General features: G+C 41.5%; 6 protein-coding genes across 7 annotated transcripts in view; 2 read left to right on the top strand and 4 right to left on the bottom strand.

The window, feature by feature from the left end:
* The window catches only part of LOC108011143 (centrosomal protein of 162 kDa), a 30,100-nt gene extending 28,807 nt beyond the window's left edge, over window positions 1-1,293 (bottom strand). Inside the window, exon 1 of the mRNA XM_017076227.4 lies at window positions 235-1,293. Within this exon, the coding sequence (XP_016931716.2) occupies window positions 235-921 (687 nt within the window). The 5' untranslated portion in view covers window positions 922-1,293. The remainder of the gene's footprint in view (window positions 1-234) is intronic.
* Window positions 1,294-2,038: 745 nt separating this feature from the next.
* Window positions 2,039-6,941, top strand: MAPk-Ak2 (MAP kinase-activated protein kinase 2). Its single transcript, XM_017076254.4, has 4 exons — window positions 2,039-2,193; window positions 4,138-4,722; window positions 5,289-5,704; window positions 6,093-6,941. Exons 2-4 carry the CDS (start codon window positions 4,164-4,166, stop codon window positions 6,183-6,185), a joined length of 1,068 nt encoding a protein of 355 aa, XP_016931743.1. The 5' UTR covers window positions 2,039-2,193; window positions 4,138-4,163; the 3' UTR covers window positions 6,186-6,941.
* Window positions 6,942-7,896: 955 nt separating this feature from the next.
* LOC108011152 (N-acylneuraminate-9-phosphatase) lies at window positions 7,897-12,772 on the bottom strand. The gene is made up of 3 exons (XM_017076238.4): window positions 12,282-12,772; window positions 8,881-9,366; window positions 7,897-8,815 (listed from the first exon to the last, which is right to left on the bottom strand). Exons 1-3 carry the CDS (start codon window positions 12,429-12,431, stop codon window positions 8,414-8,416), a joined length of 1,038 nt encoding a protein of 345 aa, XP_016931727.2. The 5' UTR covers window positions 12,432-12,772; the 3' UTR covers window positions 7,897-8,413.
* A 1,091-nt stretch (window positions 12,773-13,863) lies between these two features.
* lin-52 (DREAM core complex component lin-52) lies at window positions 13,864-15,809 on the top strand. Of its 2 annotated transcripts, XR_011604803.1 has the most exons (5): window positions 13,864-14,018; window positions 14,074-14,244; window positions 14,322-14,426; window positions 14,895-15,152; window positions 15,239-15,809. XR_011604803.1 is itself a non-coding variant. In XM_017076240.4 (4 exons), exons 1-4 carry the CDS (start codon window positions 13,979-13,981, stop codon window positions 15,047-15,049), a joined length of 471 nt encoding a protein of 156 aa, XP_016931729.2. In that variant the 5' UTR covers window positions 13,864-13,978; the 3' UTR covers window positions 15,050-15,216. The 2 variants fall into 2 exon arrangements, 1 of the variants encoding a protein (XP_016931729.2); XM_017076240.4 differs by lacking the exon at window positions 15,239-15,809 and having other exon boundaries at window positions 14,895-15,216.
* On the bottom strand, window positions 15,206-17,198 carry LOC108011153 (uncharacterized). The gene is made up of 2 exons (XM_017076239.4): window positions 16,919-17,198; window positions 15,206-16,724 (listed from the first exon to the last, which is right to left on the bottom strand). Exon 2 carries the CDS (start codon window positions 16,717-16,719, stop codon window positions 15,937-15,939), a length of 783 nt encoding a protein of 260 aa, XP_016931728.2. The 5' UTR covers window positions 16,720-16,724; window positions 16,919-17,198; the 3' UTR covers window positions 15,206-15,936.
* Window positions 17,199-17,975: 777 nt separating this feature from the next.
* Window positions 17,976-21,681, bottom strand: Rtel1 (Regulator of telomere elongation helicase 1). Its single transcript, XM_017076259.4, has 7 exons — window positions 20,562-21,681; window positions 19,826-20,373; window positions 19,104-19,767; window positions 18,894-19,036; window positions 18,695-18,824; window positions 18,425-18,634; window positions 17,976-18,360 (listed from the first exon to the last, which is right to left on the bottom strand). Exons 1-7 carry the CDS (start codon window positions 21,612-21,614, stop codon window positions 18,148-18,150), a joined length of 2,961 nt encoding a protein of 986 aa, XP_016931748.2. The 5' UTR covers window positions 21,615-21,681; the 3' UTR covers window positions 17,976-18,147.
* Window positions 21,682-22,633: the final 952 nt, after the last annotated feature.

Genomic DNA, 22,633 nt, shown 5'->3' with positions numbered 1-22,633 from the left:
ATTCTAACAAGAAGAATCCATTTCTGGTCAAAGCCTTTTATTGTGACACTAGAGAACTTAATCTCTAAGAGAATGTTTTATAAATTAACCAATAGATTAATACTAACTTATAAAAATATCACGTATGTATACCATAGACAACGGATTTTCCCAAGAATGTTTATAAAAAACACTTAATGAAATGCAAGCCAATAGGAATATATGGGAAATAGACCTAAAAAAGCTAGAACTCACCGTGTCCTCGTCGTCATCGGTGTTATCCTGGAGCTGGAGCTGCAGCTGCGCCATGGCCGCCGTATGCATCTCCATATCCATGTCCTTGGGCGTGGACTCCTCAGAAATGACCGACTCTGAGGGCAGGTTGTCCACAAAGGCGGCGAAGCCACAACCATTATTGCTATCCAATGGCGTCTGCACGGATGTGGGCGAGGCCGATGATTTGGAACCGGATCTGGGTCGGACTTTGCCATTGATTCCAGTGGTTTTTGGCGGCAAGGGAGCTAGGGACAAATGCTCGATGCGATGGGTGTAGCGTGTGTTCAGACGGATGCTGCTGTGCGGCGAGGATTGCGGGGACGAGGAGGAGCCATCACCCCCGGGGGCAGCTGCCTCTTCGGCGAGGGGTTTGGGCGGTCCAGCAGACTCGGTACATTCCATTTCCGGGGCAATCCCGCCCAGACGCAGCTGCTGTTGGATGAGGCGCTCGGCTTCCTGCAGCAGTTCGTCCACGGATCGCATGTCCGTGCTGTCGGACAGGCGGCTCACCTCCTGGAAAATGGACTCTGGATCCGGATCGGTCAGTATTCCGCCGCCGCAGTCCTGCTCCTTGGCCAGGAACTCAATGATCGAGCCGCCGTTCGCGTAGTCCAGCCCCTCCGCCTCCGCCACGCCCTGTTTGCGGGGGCTGAGCACCTGCGACATGGCGCGCCGATCCGTATCCAAATCGGGCCAGAGGATATATACTTTGGCACCTTGTGCTTATCCGATTTTCCTGTTGGTATCTTTCGATGCGCCTGTCTGTTTGTTTGTTTGTTTGCTCTGCTCTGCTCTGCCAATACAAACCAATTGAAACGAACCGAAAACAGTCGGATGTTGGGGTCTATATGGGTTTTCCGCGTTCTCCGGTGGTGACCAGAGCACGGATCTGGGGGTCACGGATCTCACGGGTGCGGACACGAGGCTCAGCGGACGCGGCGCATCGTCAGTTTGGCCGTGGCAACAACATTTAAACCAACTTTTTGCACCACTTTTTTTTTAGAGATGGCCAAACAGCGATGGTCAGGTGGTTCGATAAGTCGCTGTTTCTTGAGAAGGTATTCGATTGTTTCTAGAAGGGGAAACCCAATATTCTAATATTTTCCAGTAGTTTTTAATTGGAACCTCACTAAACAGCCGAAAAATTAATTCAGAGTCACAACGTTTTAATGAGTTAAATTCTAGTCTGGCCGTATTAAATCCAATTTCAATCGCAACCGATAAAACAGTGTGGATTATTAACTTTTTTAAAACACTTGTTCCTAAAAATACTTGGGTACTGTTAGCCAGATTTCGGTGGCACTTTTTGAATATACTACCAAAAGTATGTTATTTTACGGAGGAGAAAAAATATAGTCATACAAAGATGCAAAAATTAAATATAAATTGCATTAATATATTTCAGAATTTTAAGACATTTTGTCGGTTTTTGTGTCGTATTTTTGGTTTTAATTTTCAAATTTGTTTTTTTTTTAAATATATTTCAATGGCCAATAAGGAAACGTTGAGCTTTTCTTCGTGTTTGTATATTGACTATTCGATAGTTTATTAAACTTAAGGTGCATACCTTTGCATTTTAATCTTCTCCTGCAAAACCAAATTGCTAAGAATTTTTAGAAAGATTAAATTCAAAGGAAACCGTCTTTTGTTACAAGTATAAAGATATATAATATTACAAAATATTAAATGTGAAGAAATTATATTATCCGTGAACAGCTATCGATTAAATTTGAAACTAACACATCGATAGCCTTTTGCCAGACACCCAGAGATCTAGATAATATTCGATATATCAAGCAATCGTCAGTGAGTTATCGCGAGTCGACCCAGCTCTAATTTACAAATAAAGCTATATAGCTATAACTATAAATTCCTGGTTGTGTTGTTGTTCTTTTTTTTCGTTCCGTTGCATAGCACGCTAATATAAATATCCGAAAGGTAAATACGATCAGCTGAACAGCAGGTGATAATGCGGGAGATATATCTTGAGTTATATCCGAAAGGAAAAGCGGATAAATCGTTGCGCGTGGCCAGGAAAAATCTGGGCCACCTGAAGGCGACAGAAAAGCGATAACAAGATAAAAAACGTACGGCCGTGTACAGTGAAAACCAGAAAACTAGGAAATGCTAGTTAAACAGTGGGAAAACATGACGCATTGTTTGCATTCGTGTGAGTGTGTGTGTTTGTGTGTGCGGGCTTCGCGGTTTTCGTGAGCGTGTCTGTGTGGGCAGTAAAATACGCGTTAATTAACCAATTTTACGTGAGGCGAAAAAAATAGTTCTTTTATTTCGGCAATGCGTAATGTGCCCCGAAATAAACAAAAACAAAATGAAGCATTTATTTCATCAGCAGCGCCCGCACACAGACGCAGTCTGTATACACCCGCCTATCGATATTAGCGATTACCGATATCGCGTTCAACATATGCAATTACCACCGTTTTCCTGTTTTCCCCGTAAAACCGAAAGAAAAAACATTGTGTAACGTTTTTTCCCCGGAAAAACGAAAAAAACATGAAAATATGCAGCGAGTGTGGGATTTATAAGCCCACACCACCGCTGATTTTTTTGATATTTCTTGTTTTTGCTGTTCTGTAAGTCCATTTGCATGCAATTTGAATCGTCGAGATCGGAGCTCTTCGAGGTTTTTCGGATCTGCATATTCTAAGTATATATATTCTACATAAAACCTGGAGAACAAAAAGTGCAACTTCTTATTCTCGTTGCCTACACTTTAAAAAATAGTATACCCATCTTATTAGGAAATAGTAATACATATCAACGGTTGATATAAGTTTGATCTTTAAACAACGTTAGAAAGTATCCTTATCATGAATTTAGAATTTTCCTTATCATATCTACCTCACGAATCCATGGGAAATAATCTATAAAAATCTTTGAATATGGAAAGTTGGAATTTGTCACAGATATATTTCCAAAGTTTTAAAATAAATCGCAGATAAATATTTTTAACTTAATTTAAAATTTTTTAAGCATCTCCTAAGTACCAAACCATTTTTGTATGGCGAATTGGTTATTTTATTTAAAATGAGGTCTCAAAACACTGATGTAATGGGTTAAAAAAAACTAAAGTAAAAGGGAATAGAACGGAAATCCCTTAACAATTCGATCGGCAAACTAAATTGCCAGTAATTAAAAAGCTCTATTGCCTTATACCTGCTTAACTGAACTTTACATTTATAGCCAGCATTATATTAGACTTTTTAGAAAGATAATAATAAAAAATGTACTGCTTCGTAGCAGCTACTTTTTGAGAGCTTCAATGAACAAAAAATCGTTAAACAAATAAGTTGGCTATAAATGTTAACCAAAAATGTTTTCTATTGCACATTAATATGTGGAAAGGGGATTGCAACTATGATATATGCAAATATAAGTTGCTGTTTGACTATGACGGTTTGCTAGAGTTTAATATTTGAATCAGAAATAGATTATTTAGTACTTAATCAGGCCTATAATTACTGTCAAACTAAATTCAGAGTTTATCAAGCTTTTATTAAATGAAAACAAATTGGAAACGATTAGCTTACTAGTTAAATAACAATTAAATACAAAATAAAAATATTTTTAAGGCATCGTAATTATTGTGCAAATTGTGATTATACAAGTAAAATCAGTTTAGAATAGTTCTGAATCGTTAGTGTTTTTTAATTGATATTCAATTATCAACAAATTCAAAAATGTAAATACAAACTAAAAACAAATTGGAAACTATTAGCTTACTGGTTAAATACCAATTTTAAATAAATTTCAAATATATATTAAAGAATTCATTACATTTATCAACTGAAGTATGTTTTCAAGTAGACCAACAATTAAGACCCCATTAATCGTATTTTACTGATCATCTCTCTTTTGCAGTTAGATAAAGACCAGCCGATTCCAGAATGCTTTCGCTGCAGAACCAACGGCAACCGAAGACCACCCCCCTGGTGGACGACTACGAGATCTCGGACACGGTACTGGGTCTCGGGATCAACGGAAAGGTGGTGCAGTGCACCCACCGCCGCACCAAACAGAACTATGCCCTCAAGGTGCTGCTGGATAATGAGAAGGCGCGCCGCGAGGTGGATCTCCATTGGCGGGTCAGCGGATGCAGGCACATTGTGAACATCATCGATGTGTACGAGAACACCTATAGCGGCAGGAAGTGCCTCCTGGTGGTCATGGAGTGCATGGAGGGCGGTGAGCTCTTCCAGAGGATTCAGGACAAGGCCGATGGTGCTTTCACGGAGCGCGAAGCGGCCCAAATAATGCACGAGATCTGCGCGGCGATAGACTATCTGCACAGTCGCGATATCGCACACCGCGACCTTAAGCCGGAGAACTTGCTGTACACCACCTCACAGCCGAATGCGATCCTCAAGCTGACGGACTTTGGCTTCGCCAAGGAGACATTCTCCAATGACACGCTGCAGACGCCCTGCTACACCCCCTATTACGTGGGTGAGTGCTTCTGGCAGGGATTTCATATCAGTTACTAGCTTTACAGCATGTCAATTACGGCATTAGTCACGAAAAATTGCTTTTAAATGGTTAAAATCCACTGTTCACCTATTTAGAACTGTGCTGTGTCATTTTTGAGGCCGGAAATTGCAGGGCCTTAATTTGATTTATATTTGTATAGCTCAGTGCTGATAGTAAAAGCTAAAATAGGTATACTCTATGATTCTAAGTTAACTACTAGTTGTTTTTAATTCTTCATAGAGTCGTTCTATTGCACCCTCGTTTTATAATTTATTGTGCGAACTTTCTTTATAGTCTCTTTAATTTTATTCAGCCTTGTTCCCAATCTCATTGCGAAAGAATTGTTTGTAAGTTGCAAAGTGCGACCGACTTATTTCGATAGAAATAAAAAAAATATCTGATGGAGGATACGTTTGCTTATACGTTTGTTTAGTATTCAATCGATAAAATATGAGAAGATTATAAAAAATAATATTAAGTCCTTAGAAATACTCTTTTGTTACTTCCTGAATATTCCTATTTTAACAATAAATTTTTTTTTCCAGCTCCTGAAGTTTTGGGTCCTGAGAAGTACGACAAGAGCTGTGACATCTGGTCGCTGGGCGTGGTGATGTACATCATTATGTGCGGATTCCCGCCGTTCTACAGCAACAACGGTATGGCCATTTCGCCCGGCATGAAGAAACGCATCCGCACCGGCCAGTACGATTTTCCCGATCCGGAATGGACGAATGTGAGCCCAGCGGCCAAGGATCTGATCAAGGGCATGTTGAACGTGGATCCCAGCAAGCGTTTGCGTATCCAGGACGTCATCCGCAACAAGTGGATCGCCCAGTTCAATGCCGTTCCACAGACGCCACTTTGCACGGGTCGGATGCTCAAGGAGGGCGAAGAAACCTGGCCGGAGGTGCAGGAGGAGATGACACGCTCGCTGGCAACCATGCGCGTGGACTACGATCAGGTGGGTGGTCTCGCTCCTGGGTGGCATCTTCCTGTTCTCTTAACCAGCTGATTCATTATATAAAACATATTAAGCGTGTACGCCTTGCTGTTCATTTGTTTATACAATGGGAAAATAGATTTCAATTTGTATATACTTAGGCAATTAGCAAGTATACTGTTCTTTGCTCTCTTTTGTTTTAATCGTGATTTGGAAAGTCACTAATTATAAGAACTAACAAGGAACTAGGAGGTGAATGTGCCTAGAATACCTTGATTTGTACCTAATACTAAAGCTTTATTCCAACCAATTCAAAAGAACAATTGTATGAATTAACATAGTTAATTATGTCTGATTTCAGTTTCTCCCAGTATTGTTATACTAATCCGTATCATTACCTATTTTTCAGATGCAAATCAAGGCGCTGGACAAGTCGAACAATCCGCTGCTCACGAAGCGCAGGAAAAAGATCGAGGAGATCTTCAATGCGACACGCAACTAATCGGGAAAGCCAGAGCAACTAACACGGCCAATCGCGGAGTGAGATGGGCGTAGGACGTAGGATGGGTGAACCATCGGATTAACACTTAAGCGGAAAAGTTGTACAATGCTTTACAGAAACGATAACTACTACTACTACTATACTACGACGACAGCATCAACTGCTATTAACTACTACGATAACAGCAACCTTTACAAAACAACTACTCCATGTTATGTTACGTTACGTTTTCTTATTCTTTTTGTCCATTATCTATGTATAATCCATTTCCAGTAAAGGGTTCTTAGGGTATTTTGTAGTCTGAAAAGTGCTCTTTTTTTTAAAAGAAACTAAAAGCGTAAAAATATCGAACTTAAGAAAAGCCAAGAGCAAGCCTAGCTAGCCAGCCGAATTTTCAATATGCCTCGGTATCGCGTGAAACTGTTTCGTTTTCGACTCTTTTTTTGAAACGTGTAATTTGTAACCGATTTTTTTTTAACGTGTACGTGACTTTGATTATAATTATATATGTATATGTATAACCGTGTGTATATGTATGTATGGTATATGTGAGGAGAAAAACAACAAACAATTATACAGCCAGTTGACGTTAGCATTAAACTGCGAAAAATTCAGTGTTGGTTATAACTTTTATTTGCTGACTCTGCAAGCGATATACCATTTTACCGTATAGCGTATTTGTAGTCTATAAACAACAAAATCCCCCAAATAAATAAAAAACAAATCAAGCTTATTTTACTATGATTAAAAAAGAAAGTGTTTTAACTTAATTCATCATCAAAATAATTCATCAAATGGACGATATGACTGATCTTTTGGTACTGCATGTTTTAGAAAGAGATGCAAGATTACATATAGATCAAAATTAAAGTTTCAAGGTATAATTTTATTTCAAGTTAGACATGATATATTTTTTATCTATATGTATATTTTGTACTACCATTTTTTTAATATCCTTATGTTAGAATAAGTTCTTTAAAGGTTTTTTAGGGGGTAGGGCCTTGAACTTTTGGAAACAACGGCTCCCTTTATGAAACTATTGTAATAAACGGTCTGTTAACGGTCTGATCATAAAGGGAGTAATCCCTATTTTTCGTAGTAAAGTCCATTCCAAGTTTCTGCATAATGGGTGTGCACAATAATTCAAAAACTATATTTCTAGATTTCTTAACCCATACTTTTCCAGTTCAAAAGAGGCTTTCTCTAAAAGTTTATTATTAAAATCTCTGCATTCAAATAAAATTTAAAGTTTTTTCTTCCCGATTAAATTAGAAAACCTGATTTGACCCATTATAAGACGATTTCAAAGTTAAATACATATATGTATTCACCTATTACAATGCGATTTCAAAGTGGAATCCCCCCAAAATTTTTGCCTTAGCTAGTTAGAATAATGAAAACTCATTTAGGCTTAGCTTTGCAGTGTCATTTATTTTCCATATCCATGATCAACAGTGCTTCAACATGCGCGTGGTGGCATATAAACCATCTATATCATCAACGATGCTTTTCTTGTGGGTGCGGAATAACCTGGGGCTTGTGGGCGGGACATGGGGGTGGGAACGTGGGTTAAGGGGGAGGAGGTGGTGGTTGCAAATAACAATTTGCCAACAGAGTGTTACCCGACTAAAGGCTACGACTAAGACAATAGTTAACATTCACGTACATCCATCGCCATGCTATAACTACAGATTTGTTATTTTTCCTTCTCTTTTCTTTTTTTTTTTTGGTTCGCCAGTGTCTCAAAAGGTTCGTGTTGTGGTTTTTGCCTGATTTACTTTATCGTTTTCACTTTTTTTTATATTTTGCGTTTACCTTGACGTACTTTTAGTTGCGTGTTATATCAATTTACAAAATATGTGACAGAAAATTCGCTTAGAAAAATACATTTGGTTTGCTTTGCTTCCTGTCCTCGATTTCTTAGTTACTCTGCTTGTATGCTGTAGTTTGTATGCTCCGATGCTGTTTAGCTAGCCTTAATTTTAGTCTAATGGCAGATATCGAGATTCACCGTGTTTCCGGGCTCCTCCCGCTAATAGTTGAACTTTGTATTCCTGCATTCGTTTCCAATTCTCCTGGCTGTCCTTTGTCCATCTGTGATTATTACTTCCTCTCTACGATCCTCTTTAGCTATAGTTTTGTAAACTGAAGGTACATTTTTTCAACAATCTCCCGATCGATCCGTTCTGATCCGTTCGATCCCTTGGATCCTTCCTCCCATGCTCCGTCTAGAGGAAGCTGTCGCAGCTGTTCTCCGCCTCGCTATTGGAGCAATCCATGGCGGGCATTGAAGTGCCGCGTCGATAAGGTCGCGGTCTCTGCTGTAGCTGCTGTTGGTAAAGATGGTGATGGTACCCATGACCACTGCCTGGCTCGCAACTCGAGCTCGAGCTGCTCCCGCTACTGAAGCTCTGGCCGCTGGGACTCATGTGGCTGCCACGTCGCCTGGAGGTCGATGGCGTGTCCGGCGGTGCGACGGCATTGAGGCGCGGGAAGTACTTGTACATCTCCAGCAGGCTAGCCAGCTTCACGTGCGGCTTGTACTCCACATCATCCAGCGATTGCGACGCTGAACTGCTATTGCTTAGTGGCGTCCAGAAGGTGAGACCCAGTTGGGCCAAGTGACCACCCTGAAAGGCAAAAGAAAGCTCAGTTAGTTGGGTAGAGTACAGGTAATAAAACATTCTTAACCCACCATGATATCCGTCTCCAGTTTGTCGCCAATCATGGCGCACTCCTCCGCCTTGACCTTGAGGAAATAGCAGGCGGCATTGAAGATCTCCGGATGCGGCTTCTCCCACGGCAGATCCGAGGAGACCAGGATGCAGTCAAAGTAGCCGCGTACATGTAACTTGGCCACCTTTTCCCACTGGGCTTTCGATGGTCCGTTGGTGATGAGGGCCAGGGCATAGCCCGCCTGACGCATCCGCAGCAATAGTTGGACATAATCCGCCGGAACTGCCAGATAACGATAACGCAATTTCAGCCACTGCGGATAGATCTGCTCCGCCAGGTGTTTGTGACGCGCCGGAAGGGATTCGCGCCACAGGTGCGTGCGCCACGAGTCCAGCGATGTCTGCGAGTTGTCCGGACAACGCCGGAAGGCCTTCAGGAAGTTCTGGGTGGACTGAGCGGCGTCATCTTTGCTGAACTGGTACTGACTCTCCAAAACGTCGGCAAGCTGGGATAAAATAAAAAAAATATTGATGTTTAATATTGATTTCATTTTTGTTTCCAAATTTGAGCCAAAAATAAATAATATAATATAATAACTTTACTTATGCTAATGTCATCAAAGCGTCAGACTTTGGATAAGCAAACACGTCCGTTATAATTCGAATAAGTTGAAAATCGTCTTCTTATGTAATTAAAGTGAAATTTAAACAATATCAATGAACTTGATCTATACGCTTTATAGATATGAAAATGTCGCCAAACTTTACCCGTTGGAGATAGGACTATAAATATAATTTATGATAAGAGATAAGTTATGAATTTTAATTCTCTAAAAAATTCAACAGTCTTTTCTATGAACTTTGGTAAAAGTTTACTACATTTTTAAACAATAATGATGGTATCAGGTGCGGATATACAGAAAAATTTGGCGGGAAGCTTTTTCATTTTGAGATTTAAAGGCGTAACTTTTAATTATAAATGGCGAGGGATATCAATATTTCCGTACCAGGACTGCATTTTTCTCAATTCTTTGTACGACAACAAGTTAAGAACACATGTGTATATTTATTTTTATCAAGTAACTGATTTATATGAAAGAAATGTAAATATTGTTGTGTACAACACCGATTCAAACAATTAGTAATACGTAAATCCCAACTATTGCGTCCATAAATATCTCAATAAAACTTAATTCCGATCATCCGATCGTATCAAAACCAATTGATTAATCGTACGTAATGCCGTAATCATTATAGCATAGCCCTATCAGTGCCTTGATCATCAAACTGCAACCGCCGCCGAACACATGTCATTTCTATATTATATACTCCATAAATGGGTCTACAGCTATGGGCGCAAAGATAATACGGAAATTTCCGTTGGTTATCTTTTTTTCCCAACAGTTGTGGGAAATACCCTTAATTGAATTCAACTTTTTCCATCAGAATCAAGAAGAAAAAAAGTCATTGAAAAAATAACAAGTTAAGCTTGATCAGCAAAAGTGAAAAACTTCTTATTGCCTCAAACCACTTGATACGGTTAATGAATTTAGGAAATATTAATATACATAAATGGGTGCGGTTCCTCCAGATAGTAATTGAAAACAACTGAATAAATAAACTGTCTAATAACCATGACTTTATTTAGGGTCTCTAGCAAAGCACTTTTAAACGTAAATGTGATAATGAAGTTACCTACCTGAACTAAGACAGCCCAAAAGATTATTATATTATCAGTCATGAGAATAATAAGTAAATGTACGTGACATACTCAACATTTTAACGAATAACTTTCTTTTTTAAAAGGTAAGCTTCGTTTACGCGTGAAATGGAGATAACAGGATATTTATGGGCCAGCCGTACCAATATTTTCTTGATTTCAAAAGCTAAGACATGCCTTTTGTTTACTGGATTTTGCCCTACATTCTAAAGAAATACGATTCAAAATTAAAAAAATAAATAAATATAAATATATATTATTATTATATTATAATATAAAAAGTCGCCAATTTCACGTAATTTTTAAGTACTTTTAACTATGTATGCATTTCATTTTACTTCTTCTTCGAGTTTTGAAATCTAATCTACTATATTTACATTAAAGTTAAAAACTAAGAAAAAAAAAACCTCTAAAAACACGTATATTTTTAGCTCCACTTGAATATTCAATGTGTAAAGATTTTCGGTCTCGTATTGTGTGTTATCATAGCTAGGATGTCAATAACCTCTTACAGTTCATATACCCATTGTTATATTTAAGTTATCATCAATTAATCTTTCACTTGTTTGGGTGCCATTCTTCGGGAATTTATTTTTCTTTTGGTTATATTTCAGTTGCAACTCGTAAATGGCATGTGATAGGCATCTATAAAATACCCAACAAAAAAGTTTCGAAATTTTAAAAGTAAATCTCATGTTTTTTTTGTAGCTTTTTTATTACTGATTACCTTATAGAGTGCATAAACCTCTGGTAACATATGAGTTATCATCATTTTCTATCATAATATGCCTATGATGAGGTCCTTTAAAATGCCTTTTATCATTCCTTGAACCAAAGCTCCTCAATTTCAAGTGGTTTGTTCGATTTATTTTTGTTTTTATAATGCCCTCTAAAGTGAATATACCCGTGGTTATATATAAGTTATCATAATTTTCTATCATAATATCCCTATGAAATGACCCTTTAAAGTGCCTGCTATCATTCGTTGAACCAAAGTTTTTCAATTCCCGGTGATACTTTTGAGTTTATTCGATCTATTTTTGTTTTTATAGGCTTTTAAAGTGCATATACTTGTGTATATATTTAATATGTCATAATTTCCTATCATAACATGTCCATTTTAAGATCCTTTAAAGTGCCTTGAAGCAAAGTTCCTCAATTTCCACTGATACTTTCAGGTTTATTTGATTTATTTTTGTTTTTATCATGCCGACAGCCTTCTATAGAGCATAAACCTTTGGTTATATTTAAGCTTTTATCATTTCCTATCATAATACGTATATTTTAAGATCCTTTAAAGTGCCCGTTATCAATCCTTGAACCAAAGTTCCCCAACTTCCACTGATACTTTTGGGTTAATTCGATTTATTTTTGTTTTTATCATGCCGACAGCCTTCTAGAGTGCATATACCCGTGGTTATATTTAAGTTAAGGCCTTGTAGAGTGCACTTGGTATTTGGGATGGGGCGGGTAAAGGAGGAAAACGCAAATAAACAAACGAATTTCGGGCGCGTGCTATCAGCTGAGCGTCCGGGTTTTTCGACTACGTAACAACGGGCGGGCTGCAGTGGAAAATTTTCTAGCTGTGCTGCGCACTTTCACCCCCCGGAAAAGCATGGTTTACAACGTTGGGGCTGGGGAGGGGGGTTTTAAGTTGGCTCTTTTCCGGGTCGAGTTGGACTCACTTAAAACTCAACTTACCTTTCTGATCGCCTTGGAATCGCCGGTCCGCGTGGGAATCAACGTGTTGTCCAGGTCAAAGTAAAAGGCTCGGATTTTCGCACATGTCGCATCGAAATGTGAATGTGTGGCTATCGTTTGCTTGCCGCAATGGAATTTGCTAGCTGCCATGGGAGTCGCAGCGCGGGGTGTTGAAAATTCGCGGGGGGCGGGAAGGAAAACTTTGGGTCAAATCAATCCGCCAGCGGATATGCAATTCAAAATTTGGCGCCAAACGATACGATGGGGTTCCGAGTTGCAGCACTGCAACGTTTAATTTTCGGTTTTTTTTCGATTTCCACAGCGGACCAACAAAAGTTTCCGCTTCTCGCGCGGAGTTAAAACGGCAACTGAATCGAAACGAGAAAAAAAAACGACGAAACGGAACGGGAGCGGTCGCGGTCGCAGTAAGGTCGAAAGAGGGGGGCGGGGGAGTGGAACAGGTGAGTGCGGGTGTGTGTGTGGCGTGTGGACAGAGTGAGAGCGGAGCAGCGACTGAAAACAGAAAGAAAGTGCGAGCGCGCACGGGCACACAGTGCTGCGGAAAAGTCTGCGCCCCACAAACTTTATATTTTCAGACTTTCAAATTTAATCCATAACGGTGTTTGTAAAACTTTCACAATATAAGCTTTAATCTCTGAGATAGGCAATACAAAACTACAGCACTAAAAAGCTTAATTTATAAGTCACATAACTAAAAAAACTACATAATAATAATGATTATTTCATAAATCACATAACTACAAAAGCAACTACGGAATAAAAATAATTAATAAATTTATCAGAATAAAAACAAGCTTATTTTATAAATCACATAATTACAAAAAAAACTGCAGAATAAAAGCAAGCCTATTTTAGAAATCACATATTTTAACTTTTATCATTGATCTTTAAGCTCATAAGCATGATACTAAAAAGCATTTAAATAAAAAATACATTTTTAAAGATTTTTGTGTCATTATTTTTACACATCAAATAATGGTATTTACTTGTAAACGCAATTTGTAGTTTGATAAATTGTAAAGTAGACCTAATAACAAAGCAAGAAAGAAAATATAAACATTGTTTTAAACAAAAGCTAACAAATAAATTATGATTCATATGATATTTTTAAAATAAATAAGAAATATACCATCTGTAATTTGAACAACTGGGCCACATTTACTTTTTGGCGGGCACATACTTTTCGGCGGGTACATACTTTTCGGCTGCACTGTACGAAGTGTGCCAAGTGCTATTTTGGCGCGAGAGCGAAAGAGAGCTTGACGACCTCGCGCAGAGTTGTCTCTATGCGCCGTTAGTCGACCGTGAGTGGAAGAGAGAGCACAATAGAGGTGGCGGGGAGGGTCCCGTTGCTTTGCTGCTCTCCACTCCGAATTTAAATTTAATCAAGACACTTTTATTTCCTGCTTGTTTTGCATTTTATTTATAAATTTTAAAAATATATAAAGACTAAAGCAAAAGCAACAGCCCTTTGTTTACCAAAAATATGAAATGATTAATAACTGCAAGTGCTTTGCAGCACTGTTACCCGATAAATCGATAATCTGCGATAGCCGTAGCTATCGGGTGGCAACGCTGCATTTTTTATTCAACCAGGTGGCAAGTGATTAGCCCACGGATTTCTGAAATTTTTCTATTTTTTTTACGTTTTTCGGCGGTTTTGTAGATTTTTTAAGATGAGCAATGCAGAGCAAGCTGTGGAATTGTTTGCGACAGGTGGGCGAAAGTCAACCGCACCTGAAAAGTGAAATAAATAGCTGTTTTCTTGCAGAAACCGTTTTGAAAGCGGGCGAGGAGGTGGCCGATGCTCCGGCGGACAGTAGGAGCACGTTAGCCGCCGGAGAGGAGGTTCCCGAGGGCAAGGAGAAGCCCGACACGCCGGAGGACGAGCTCATCTCCATGGAGACGCTGCGCGCCTCACCTGTCCAATGGCCGGAGCGATGTGAGTGTAAAAAACGTGTGCACCTCGTCAGTTGGCGCCATTTTTAACGCCTTTTTGTTTTGTTTTGGGTGCTCCAGTTCCCGGGATGGACGAGTTCCTCACCATGAGCGATACGCCCATCTATACGCGCACCACGGACTACGCCAACAACCTGACCAGCGAGGACATGGCCAAGATCAATCGTGAGTAGCCATGTGTCAAGTCCATGTAAACATTATATGGGGGCAGGTATACCTAGTGCAGTTCTCCAATGTTTGGGTTCTGTATGTATATGTTAATATCATAAAATGTATTATTCCTAAGGTGATTTAGGATGTATTTAGTAGAATACGACTGGTTAATTGTGTACTTTTAGTTCGGGATTGAATGAAATATAATATATATATTTAAGATAAAAGGTTTCCCAGTTTTAAGGTAGTTATCTCTAGGATTTTGCTTAAAAATAGGTCTGTACTCACATATATACATATGCCACTGTTAAAGAATAATAGAGAAGTTTGCTCACAAGACTAATTTACCCTTTGGTTACCTTACCAAAACATATAATAGATGTTATGATAACTTAAAAACAAGTCCGCGTTGAAAGCATCCAATATTTTTGTATAAAATTCAAGGAGTTTCCATTAAATACTTTTTCCCTTCCCATCCAGAACTATCCCTGCTCAGTCCCGAAGAGCTGATCGATAAAATAAAGTCGATGCATGATGAGATCTATCAGCTGGGCCTGCGTGAGGCGAAGGAGATGACCCGAGGAAAGCTGCTGGGCATCTTCGACCGAGACCGACTTCCCAAACGGCAGCCATGAGCCACGATCATTCGATCCCAGTAAATGGGACCACCGAAGATCTCGTCGATGTCTAATTAAGAACTTAGCCGTAGTTTAAACTGTACATAAAGCTATTTTTATAGTAAGTAATGCACGTTGAGGATGTATCACAATTTTACAAAGATAAAAACTCGATTGAACAGTAACTAACGTTTATTTCCATTAAAGCATTTTGGGTCCTACGTCGACAGTACAGCGATTGTATTACAGATACATTTGAGGAGTCTGAGGATAGATGATGTTGAAGTTGAAGGAGTTGCGAGGAATACGAGTGGAACTGTGGTGGAGGAAAGGGAAGACCAGGAGTGGTGGAGAAGGCACAGTAGATTCCGCTATGCAGGGTTTGTAACGCAACAAATAACTCTGTCTATGTGGGATTGGATGGATCGGTTGTTTCGGTTTAAAATTCATTTTTTTGGGGAATTATTTTGAGCAGTTTATGCCATCTTTAATTAAATGCTTTCAGAAAAGGTTTAGTTTAAATTCCTTGGCATTACTTATAATATAATGAATGATCTTTGATTTTCGAAAAGAAAAACGTATTTATGGCTCGAATATCTTAAAACAGATTGATTCTTAGCATGACCTGTTAGTTGCTGGACTATTTAAAGGTGTAAATTTAAAGCAAGATATAAAAATAAGCCTGTAATAAATATTTCCTCCAAAGAATGTTGTACTTTGACACGATAGCTATTAAATATAAAACATATGTGTAAATAAATCAGGCATGTTAAATGAATTAAGGTTAGTTCCCAGTAGTTCCTCGCGATCCATCCAAATGTGGGGATGTGTGTATGGTGCTGGGGCTGTGTTTATATCCTGTTTTCCGTGACATACATATATCCTGTTACCTGTATCGATTAAAACTACTCCTGCCACTGCATTCCGAATCGCTGCTCAAAGGTGATCCGATTAAAGACACCCGCATCGGCCAGCTGCAAGGGATCGGTGTAGTACGCAAATCGCCTGATATCCAGCATGGCCAAATCAAACATCTGCTTCCAGCTGGTCAAATCCGTGACGCTCATGTGGATCGGTAGCTGGGGATCCGGTATATCAATGGCCGCTTGCAGTCGGTCGAAAGCCTCGGCAATTGGTCCCACCGACAGATTAACCCAGTATTCCGCCGGAAAGCGCTTATTCTCACAGAACGGCGCTCCCTTGCGCATGATGAAGACCAGCATGAGGATCTCGTAGCGCTCGGAGCTCTCGTAGAATCGCTTGGTGCGTGTCTTCTCCACGAAATCGATGAGGAGGATCAATGGAGTGTAGTTCTGGAGGTGCATCAATAGCTCCCGATCGGTCCAGAGGTAGCGACCGCCCTTCACGGTCAGCAGGCTCATGTTGCTGGTGAGTTGTTGGTGCTGCTGGTGTTGCTGCTGCTGGTGCTGATGGTGTTGCTGTTGCTGCTGCTGATGGTGTTGCTGTTGCTGCTGCTGGTGGAGTTGCTGCTGCTGATGGTGTTGCTGCTGATGTTGCTGTGGCTGCTGATGTTGCTGCTGCTGGTGTTGCTGTTGCTGGTGTTGCTGCTGCTGCTGCTGGTGAATGCCGCCTGCGGATGGGGCTGGAGTTCCGGTGCTCGTTGCCACCTGGCTGGGCATGGCGACCACAATGCCCGTCTGTCTCTGGCAGCCAATCTCCTCCACCATGTGCGCTGCGATGACGACAGAATGCAATTAAGGCAAGTGCCTAAACCAGGCCAAGGTCGTTGCGTGGGCCGAACCACCACCCACCACCCCCTGCGTCAGCGCCGACGCCAACCCACCCACTCGTGTTACTTGTTGCAAATAACAAACAGCAATCGGGGGATGGTCAAAGGCTCTGGCGTGGCAAATGCAATCAACTTACTGCGTGCCCCAATCAAAGCGCCGGAAATTATATGAGGCGGATGGATGGATCAGCGGGTCGTCTGTGGGTCCGGACTTGGATCGGGGGTATGGATGGTGGGCCCCCAGAAGCTATGGCTGTCTCCTCCTGGCTGCTCTGCGTGTGTGCCGTGCGCCCTGGACGATAGTTGCCACGCGAGTGCCTCCCCAAGTCCGAAGTCGGAGCCACTCGGACCCGCATTCTCGCTGCACTCGGCCTGATTTTTCGGACTCGGCTGCGCCACCCGATGGGGATGTGGCTGTGCATACAGGGACTCGGCCCGTTTGGCAATGAACTTATTGGATGCGTACTGCGCTGGCTGCAATTCGCAGATTTGTTACCAAGCGGACTGCCAACTCAAAAATAAATGTCCCTACGGAGTTGTTAAATACATAAAAAGGAAAAAATGATTTACGGATATATATGTAGCTGATAAAAAAGCTAGCAAATTATATATAAATAATAATAAAATTACATAAATACATATGTTTTAATAGAAAATTTAAGTTTTATAATTTAAAATTCGTATGGTCATATGACATTTGCTTAAATTAATCCTAATTGAATGTATGTATATATATTAAAAATATATGCAAGCTATAGGATATATCTATGATAGACCCATTTCTCTTCAGTCAGTCATACTTTAAGAATCCATTTGTCATAGCGCTATGACAAACTCTCTTTTAGCTTTTATTATTTATTGTGTTCTCTCTTGAAACACTTGTAAAAACCCAACGATTCTTAGAACACGCTGTAATAATTATTGCATTTGATTGAAAGCTTATTAAAGCTCATCAGTTTATCAATAAGGGAATTCTAGTTCTGTTTTTAATTTCCAATAAGCGTAAACCCTTTCATAAAATCTATCTTGATCCGAAATAAACAAAGAGGATATATTTTAATATATATTTTTTAAACATATCCAAATCATATTCATTTACTTAATTTTTTTCCCAAAGAAATAACAACTTTTTTCGTCTATTATAAAAATATAAATTGTATTTATAACAAATATCTTTAATAAAAAAAATACAAATACAATGTACCCCGATGCATAGCATTATTTATTTTCATTAGGTATTGTAAAAATATAATCGTCCCCATTAATTACTAAACAAAAAATACAGCCAATATCAAAAATACTTAGACAAGCACATCCTACGGATGTGTAAATTTCGCAACTGTTTTAAAAAATGACCACAAATAAACTACAGTTTGGCCAGCCTCTGATCGAACTCGTTCTTGTGCTCGTTCTTTAGATATTTCCGCATTCCGACTAGCATGTAGCGCATTTTGGGTGCGGAAAGGATTTCTAGAAGTATCGTCATCAGGGCCTGGAAGCTCTCATCGCTGCCATTTTTGTATTCCAGCAGGGCTTTGCCGAAGCGGCGGAATTCATCCTGGTTGACCAAGCTGCGGAGCTGAAATATATGGTATATAAAATTAGAAGTGGAACGAAAATCTCCAATATATAGTATATCCCACCTCCCGCAGGAAATCAGCCCTTGATTCAGGCGCCACTTTAACCTGCGAACTGCTCGGCTCCACCTTGATGTTCTCCACTAATTTGTACCGCTTTTTGGTCACCTGACTGGAAGATTCCTGCGCCGTTGGTGAACTTCGCTCCCGCTTATGAATCTTAACCAAGTCTGAGGAGCCACTTTTGCTATCCATGCAGCAGTTGAAGTCGATACTCTGGAAAGGGGAAATATTTGTTCAAGAACAATAAAAGATTCGAGGGAGTTTGGTGCATACCGAGACATTGGAGTCCAGGCGGCTCATGAAGTCCATGGCATTGGGCGCCGCACCACCCAGCTTTCGTCCAGCGGCACTGGCATAATCGGCGGGCGTCCACGTCTTTATGGAATTGGCCATCTCCACTTTGCTGTAAAGGAAAATAATATATAATTAATGATTAATTAAATTTAGTAATCTCAATTCAACTGGTACATACATAGCCGTTTCATGGGCTGCTTTGAAGGTGGCATTGGAGCCGGGCTCCCTTTTAATCTTAGGAATGGCAGCTAGTGGCTCATCTTCGGTCTTGCAAACCGTTTCCAAAGGCGGCTCCGATTCCCGCTCATCCGGCTGCTTCATCTGAGGGTTTCAGGATACTTCCTTCATTAGAATCGTGAAATAAAATAAATTCCTCATGTAGACTCACATTGGCCTCGGCATTCTTGAAGAACTGGCGCAGCTCCCTGACGATGGGGCCAAAGGGCGAGCACTGCGGCCGATCACCCAAGTGACCCCGAATCCACTTGGACAGCTGCTGCACCTGGGAGGCGTCCTTGAACCGCGAGTCGCAAAGCAGAATGGCACCATAGTCGTTGCGATGCCGGATCACACGACCGATGGCCTGATTCACCGCCCTCGTGGCATCCAGATTGTACCATTCTTGACCACTGAGTAGCTGATTCTCCCGCGTCCTATTCGCCTCCAGATAGCGACGCTTCAGTATCACCTTGGGGTCCTTGAGCGGTGGAAAGGGCAGTCCCGTGATGATCACCGCTCGACCATTGCGATCGGCAAAATCCAGACCCTCGGAGACTTTGCCTCGACACACGGCCATAAAAACGGCGCCCTTGGAGTCACGTATCGCCTGGTAGAACTCCTCCATTGTACTGGTAAACTGATCCTTGCTGCGCGGTTCCAGGAAGATCGGTTTCTTGCCCGATATGTCCGCCCACAATCCACTCGCCTGCCAGGCGTCCACGCACTTGTTCAACATGGGATACGATGGGAAGAAGACAAGCAGGCCGTCGGGCACTATCCGCGATACATTTAGGATCGTTTGGCCCAGGGAGCTGATGTACTTTGGATTATCACTGCAAAGAAATAGAGATTAAGGTTAAAGAAGTATATGATTGATTAAATAATGCTCACCGGTTGGTATAGTTGGATATCAGTTGCTGGCGATCGGGTCCAGTGCCGATGATCTTGACGTAGACCTGCGATTGGTCAACGATATGCGGATTCTCCAGATGCTGGGCCACAGGAATGGCCAGCTCGGCGATCAGCGGCTTGAGCGGTGCCAGTGTGCCGCTGGTGAGGATTACGCTGCGCACCTGGGTGTTGAGCAACTGTTCCATGCCGAAGCCGGGGTTGAAGCACCAGAAGTTGATGATTTTGGCGACCTTGCTTGAGCTACTTGCTGCCGCAATCGATCCCTTGCCTAGCCAACCGCCCTGTTGCTTGGCACCCTGCTGCTTTCCATGGCCCTGCTTGGACTCCTCCATCTGGACGTGTACCTTGAAGCTGGCGTGCACCTTGCTCATCACATCCTCCTTGTTGGCGAACACAATGGTCAGCAGATCGCTGAGCATCGTGAAGGTGCCGCCCTTGCGGATGCTCATCTGCTGGGAGGCCACCAGGAGGTACTGCACCAGTTTGTCGAGTAGGGAGACTATTGTGGCCACATTGCCGTAGGAGAACTGAAAAGAAGATACAACGTCAATTTTAACAATCAATAAATGGGCGTTTTTGAATTTCCTACGCTTGTGAAATAGCCTTCTTCAAATATTTATAACTGCAGAAACCGCAGAGTTCTACCACATTAAATAGAACAAATTACAGCACTAAGGGAACCCAAATAACCCATTAAGAATTCACTGCATCTTACATTCGCCTTGCCGAGCAACTCGTACATCATGGAGGCGGGAAATGTGGTTCCGTCGATGGCGTTGTCCACCACGACGGCATCGATGGCCTTCTCCAGCTCCAGCAGCATCTCCTTGAGCAGCGTGAGGTCGTCCAGGGTGAAGTCCTTGGGCTCATCGCCGCCCATGTCCTGCGATTCGCCGCTGGCAAAGACTTTCATCACATGCGTGACGTCCTCGATGGCCATGGCCACATCGGAGGACTTAATCTGCACAGAAGCGGACTCCTCGCAGATCTTCTCGATGTTGTGGGCCTCGTCCAGGATCACAATTGTGTTGCCCAGCTCGATTTTATTGGCCTTTCGCGCCTTGGGATCGAGTAGGTAGTTGTATGGCATGAAGGTGATGTCCGCCTGGGCAACCAGTTCCCTGGAAGCGAAATACGGGCAGATCTTGAGGCGCTGGCCCACCTTGACCAGGTCCTCGATGTCCATAATGGTGGGTCCCCGCAGATCGGGGTGATCCTTTCGCGACTCCACGCGCATTTGAAACGAACAGGTCTTGGAGTGCACCCGCAGCTTGCACATGTTCGTCTTGTTGGAGTTGCCCTGCTCCCTCATGACCTCCGGATGGATGCACAGTTGATCCCGAGAGCCCAGGACCACGGATCGCATATTGGAGTAGGCCGTCCTCTTGAGTTCCCGCATCGCCTGTGTCAACTGGGAGTGGGTGCGCGACGCATAGATGACCTTGGGCACGCCCCAGTTATTCGCACGACCCACGGTCTTGGCCAGCTCGGAGAGATCTCCACCAGGTGCTCCGCCTCCTCCGAAGCCAGGTAGGTCTACCTTCTCCATCTTCATCATCTGCTGCTGCTGCTCCGACTGACGGGTGCGGATCCAGGCCAAGGAGGAGCACAGTAGGCTCAGGGTTTTACCCGTGCCCGTGGGCGATTCCAGGACTCCATTGGTGCCGTCACGTAGGCACTGGATAACCTTTTCCATGTACGCCCGCTGCACCGGATACGGTTCGAACGGGAAGTGCACCGGAATGCCGGCTATCAGGCTTTCCGGCATTGTTTATAGCAATAGTATTTATTTACTTGTTTACGCGCCAAAGCGGAGTGAACATGTGATGGCACTCGATAACGATAACTGCAAGTTCTGTGACCGCTATCGCTATCGACGAGTTAATTACATTTTAAAGTTTAAACATTTCGATGGTATGAAGTTAAGTTCTGAAGTTTTATTTATAAATTATATGGTTTTGACTTACAGCGATCTACAGATAATAGATAGCTGTGTATGTATGTATGTACTTATGTCCAATTCTAACAAACTTTTATTCGTAATTCTAAAATATTTAAAAATTTGCAGAGTAGTAAATATGGTCAAAATCAAGAAATAAATAATATTATATTTTCCTATTATTTTTCTGTTATTTCTCATGTCTTGCTGTAGAAATATATTTTGAATATCGTAAAAAATTACAATTACCTTCCATGGACAGCGAGGTCTAAAGAATTCACGTTGCCATATTTGCGTTCCCTGATGAACAGCGTTTTTGTTTTAATTGAGATTGCTGCTTATGATGAAGGGATGCCAAAAATGAGAAAAAATACGTATTACCCGAAATCTAATTCAGTTCCCAAGTGTCGTTAATTTTCAAAAGTGTTGTGAAAAGTATGCTGTGACTTCAACGTTTCCCTATTTGCCTAGGCTGAGAATTTTTCAGGCTCATTCTAACACCAACATTCGTACAGACTAGTACTATTATATTTTTGTGTGTGTTTAAGTAAAAAAATTGTACAGAAAAATTGTGTTATTTTTATTTCGATAACATTTTTTACACGAATATTTTTTCGGTCCCAAATTTTTCATTTAAACTTCCCAATGGATACTTCCAACCCGAAGGATTCGAAAGAATCTATACCGACGCAGCTTTCTTTCGATCGATCAACGAGGTCTGTTGATGACATTCAAAGGAGTGAGTCGCCTCCATGTTGCTCGAAGGACATCATCCACAACCTAGTCGAAAACCCACTGACGGAGGAGCCCACTTCTTCTATCTCAAGGAAATCAGTCAGTGACATTTC

Source organism: Drosophila suzukii, chromosome X, assembly GCF_043229965.1.
Source record: "Drosophila suzukii chromosome X, CBGP_Dsuzu_IsoJpt1.0, whole genome shotgun sequence".
In the NCBI taxonomy this organism is placed as follows: domain Eukaryota; kingdom Metazoa; phylum Arthropoda; class Insecta; order Diptera; family Drosophilidae; genus Drosophila; species Drosophila suzukii.
This window is presented reverse-complemented; position numbering and strand designations above follow the sequence as displayed.

Excerpts from the sequence above, each read along its gene's own strand:
- MAPk-Ak2 (XM_017076254.4), top strand. The coding sequence starts at position 4,164 with ATGCTTTCGCTGCAGAACCAACGGCAACCGAAGACCACCCCCCTGGTG. Across the intron at positions 4,723-5,288 it reads CTACACCCCCTATTACGTGG|CTCCTGAAGTTTTGGGTCCT; the intron begins GTGAGTGCTTCT and ends TTTTTTTTCCAG. Across the intron at positions 5,705-6,092 it reads TGCGCGTGGACTACGATCAG|ATGCAAATCAAGGCGCTGGA; the intron begins GTGGGTGGTCTC and ends CCTATTTTTCAG.
- LOC108011152 (XM_017076238.4), bottom strand. The coding sequence starts at position 12,431 with ATGGCAGCTAGCAAATTCCATTGCGGCAAGCAAACGATAGCCACACAT. Across the intron at positions 9,367-12,281 it reads ATTCCAAGGCGATCAGAAAG|CTTGCCGACGTTTTGGAGAG; the intron begins GTAAGTTGAGTT and ends ATTTTATCCCAG. Across the intron at positions 8,816-8,880 it reads AACTGGAGACGGATATCATG|GGTGGTCACTTGGCCCAACT; the intron begins GTGGGTTAAGAA and ends TTTGCCTTTCAG.
- lin-52 (XM_017076240.4), top strand. The coding sequence starts at position 13,979 with ATGAGCAATGCAGAGCAAGCTGTGGAATTGTTTGCGACAG. Across the intron at positions 14,245-14,321 it reads TGTCCAATGGCCGGAGCGAT|TTCCCGGGATGGACGAGTTC; the intron begins GTGAGTGTAAAA and ends TGGGTGCTCCAG. Across the intron at positions 14,427-14,894 it reads GGACATGGCCAAGATCAATC|AACTATCCCTGCTCAGTCCC; the intron begins GTGAGTAGCCAT and ends CTTCCCATCCAG.
- LOC108011153 (XM_017076239.4), bottom strand. The coding sequence starts at position 16,719 with ATGGTGGAGGAGATTGGCTGCCAGAGACAGACGGGCATTGTGGTCGCC.
- Rtel1 (XM_017076259.4), bottom strand. The coding sequence starts at position 21,614 with ATGCCGGAAAGCCTGATAGCCGGCATTCCGGTGCACTTCCCGTTCGAA. Across the intron at positions 19,768-19,825 it reads ATATCCAACTATACCAACCG|TGATAATCCAAAGTACATCA; the intron begins GTGAGCATTATT and ends ATTTCTTTGCAG. Across the intron at positions 18,635-18,694 it reads GCCTGGACTCCAATGTCTCG|AGTATCGACTTCAACTGCTG; the intron begins GTATGCACCAAA and ends TCCCCTTTCCAG.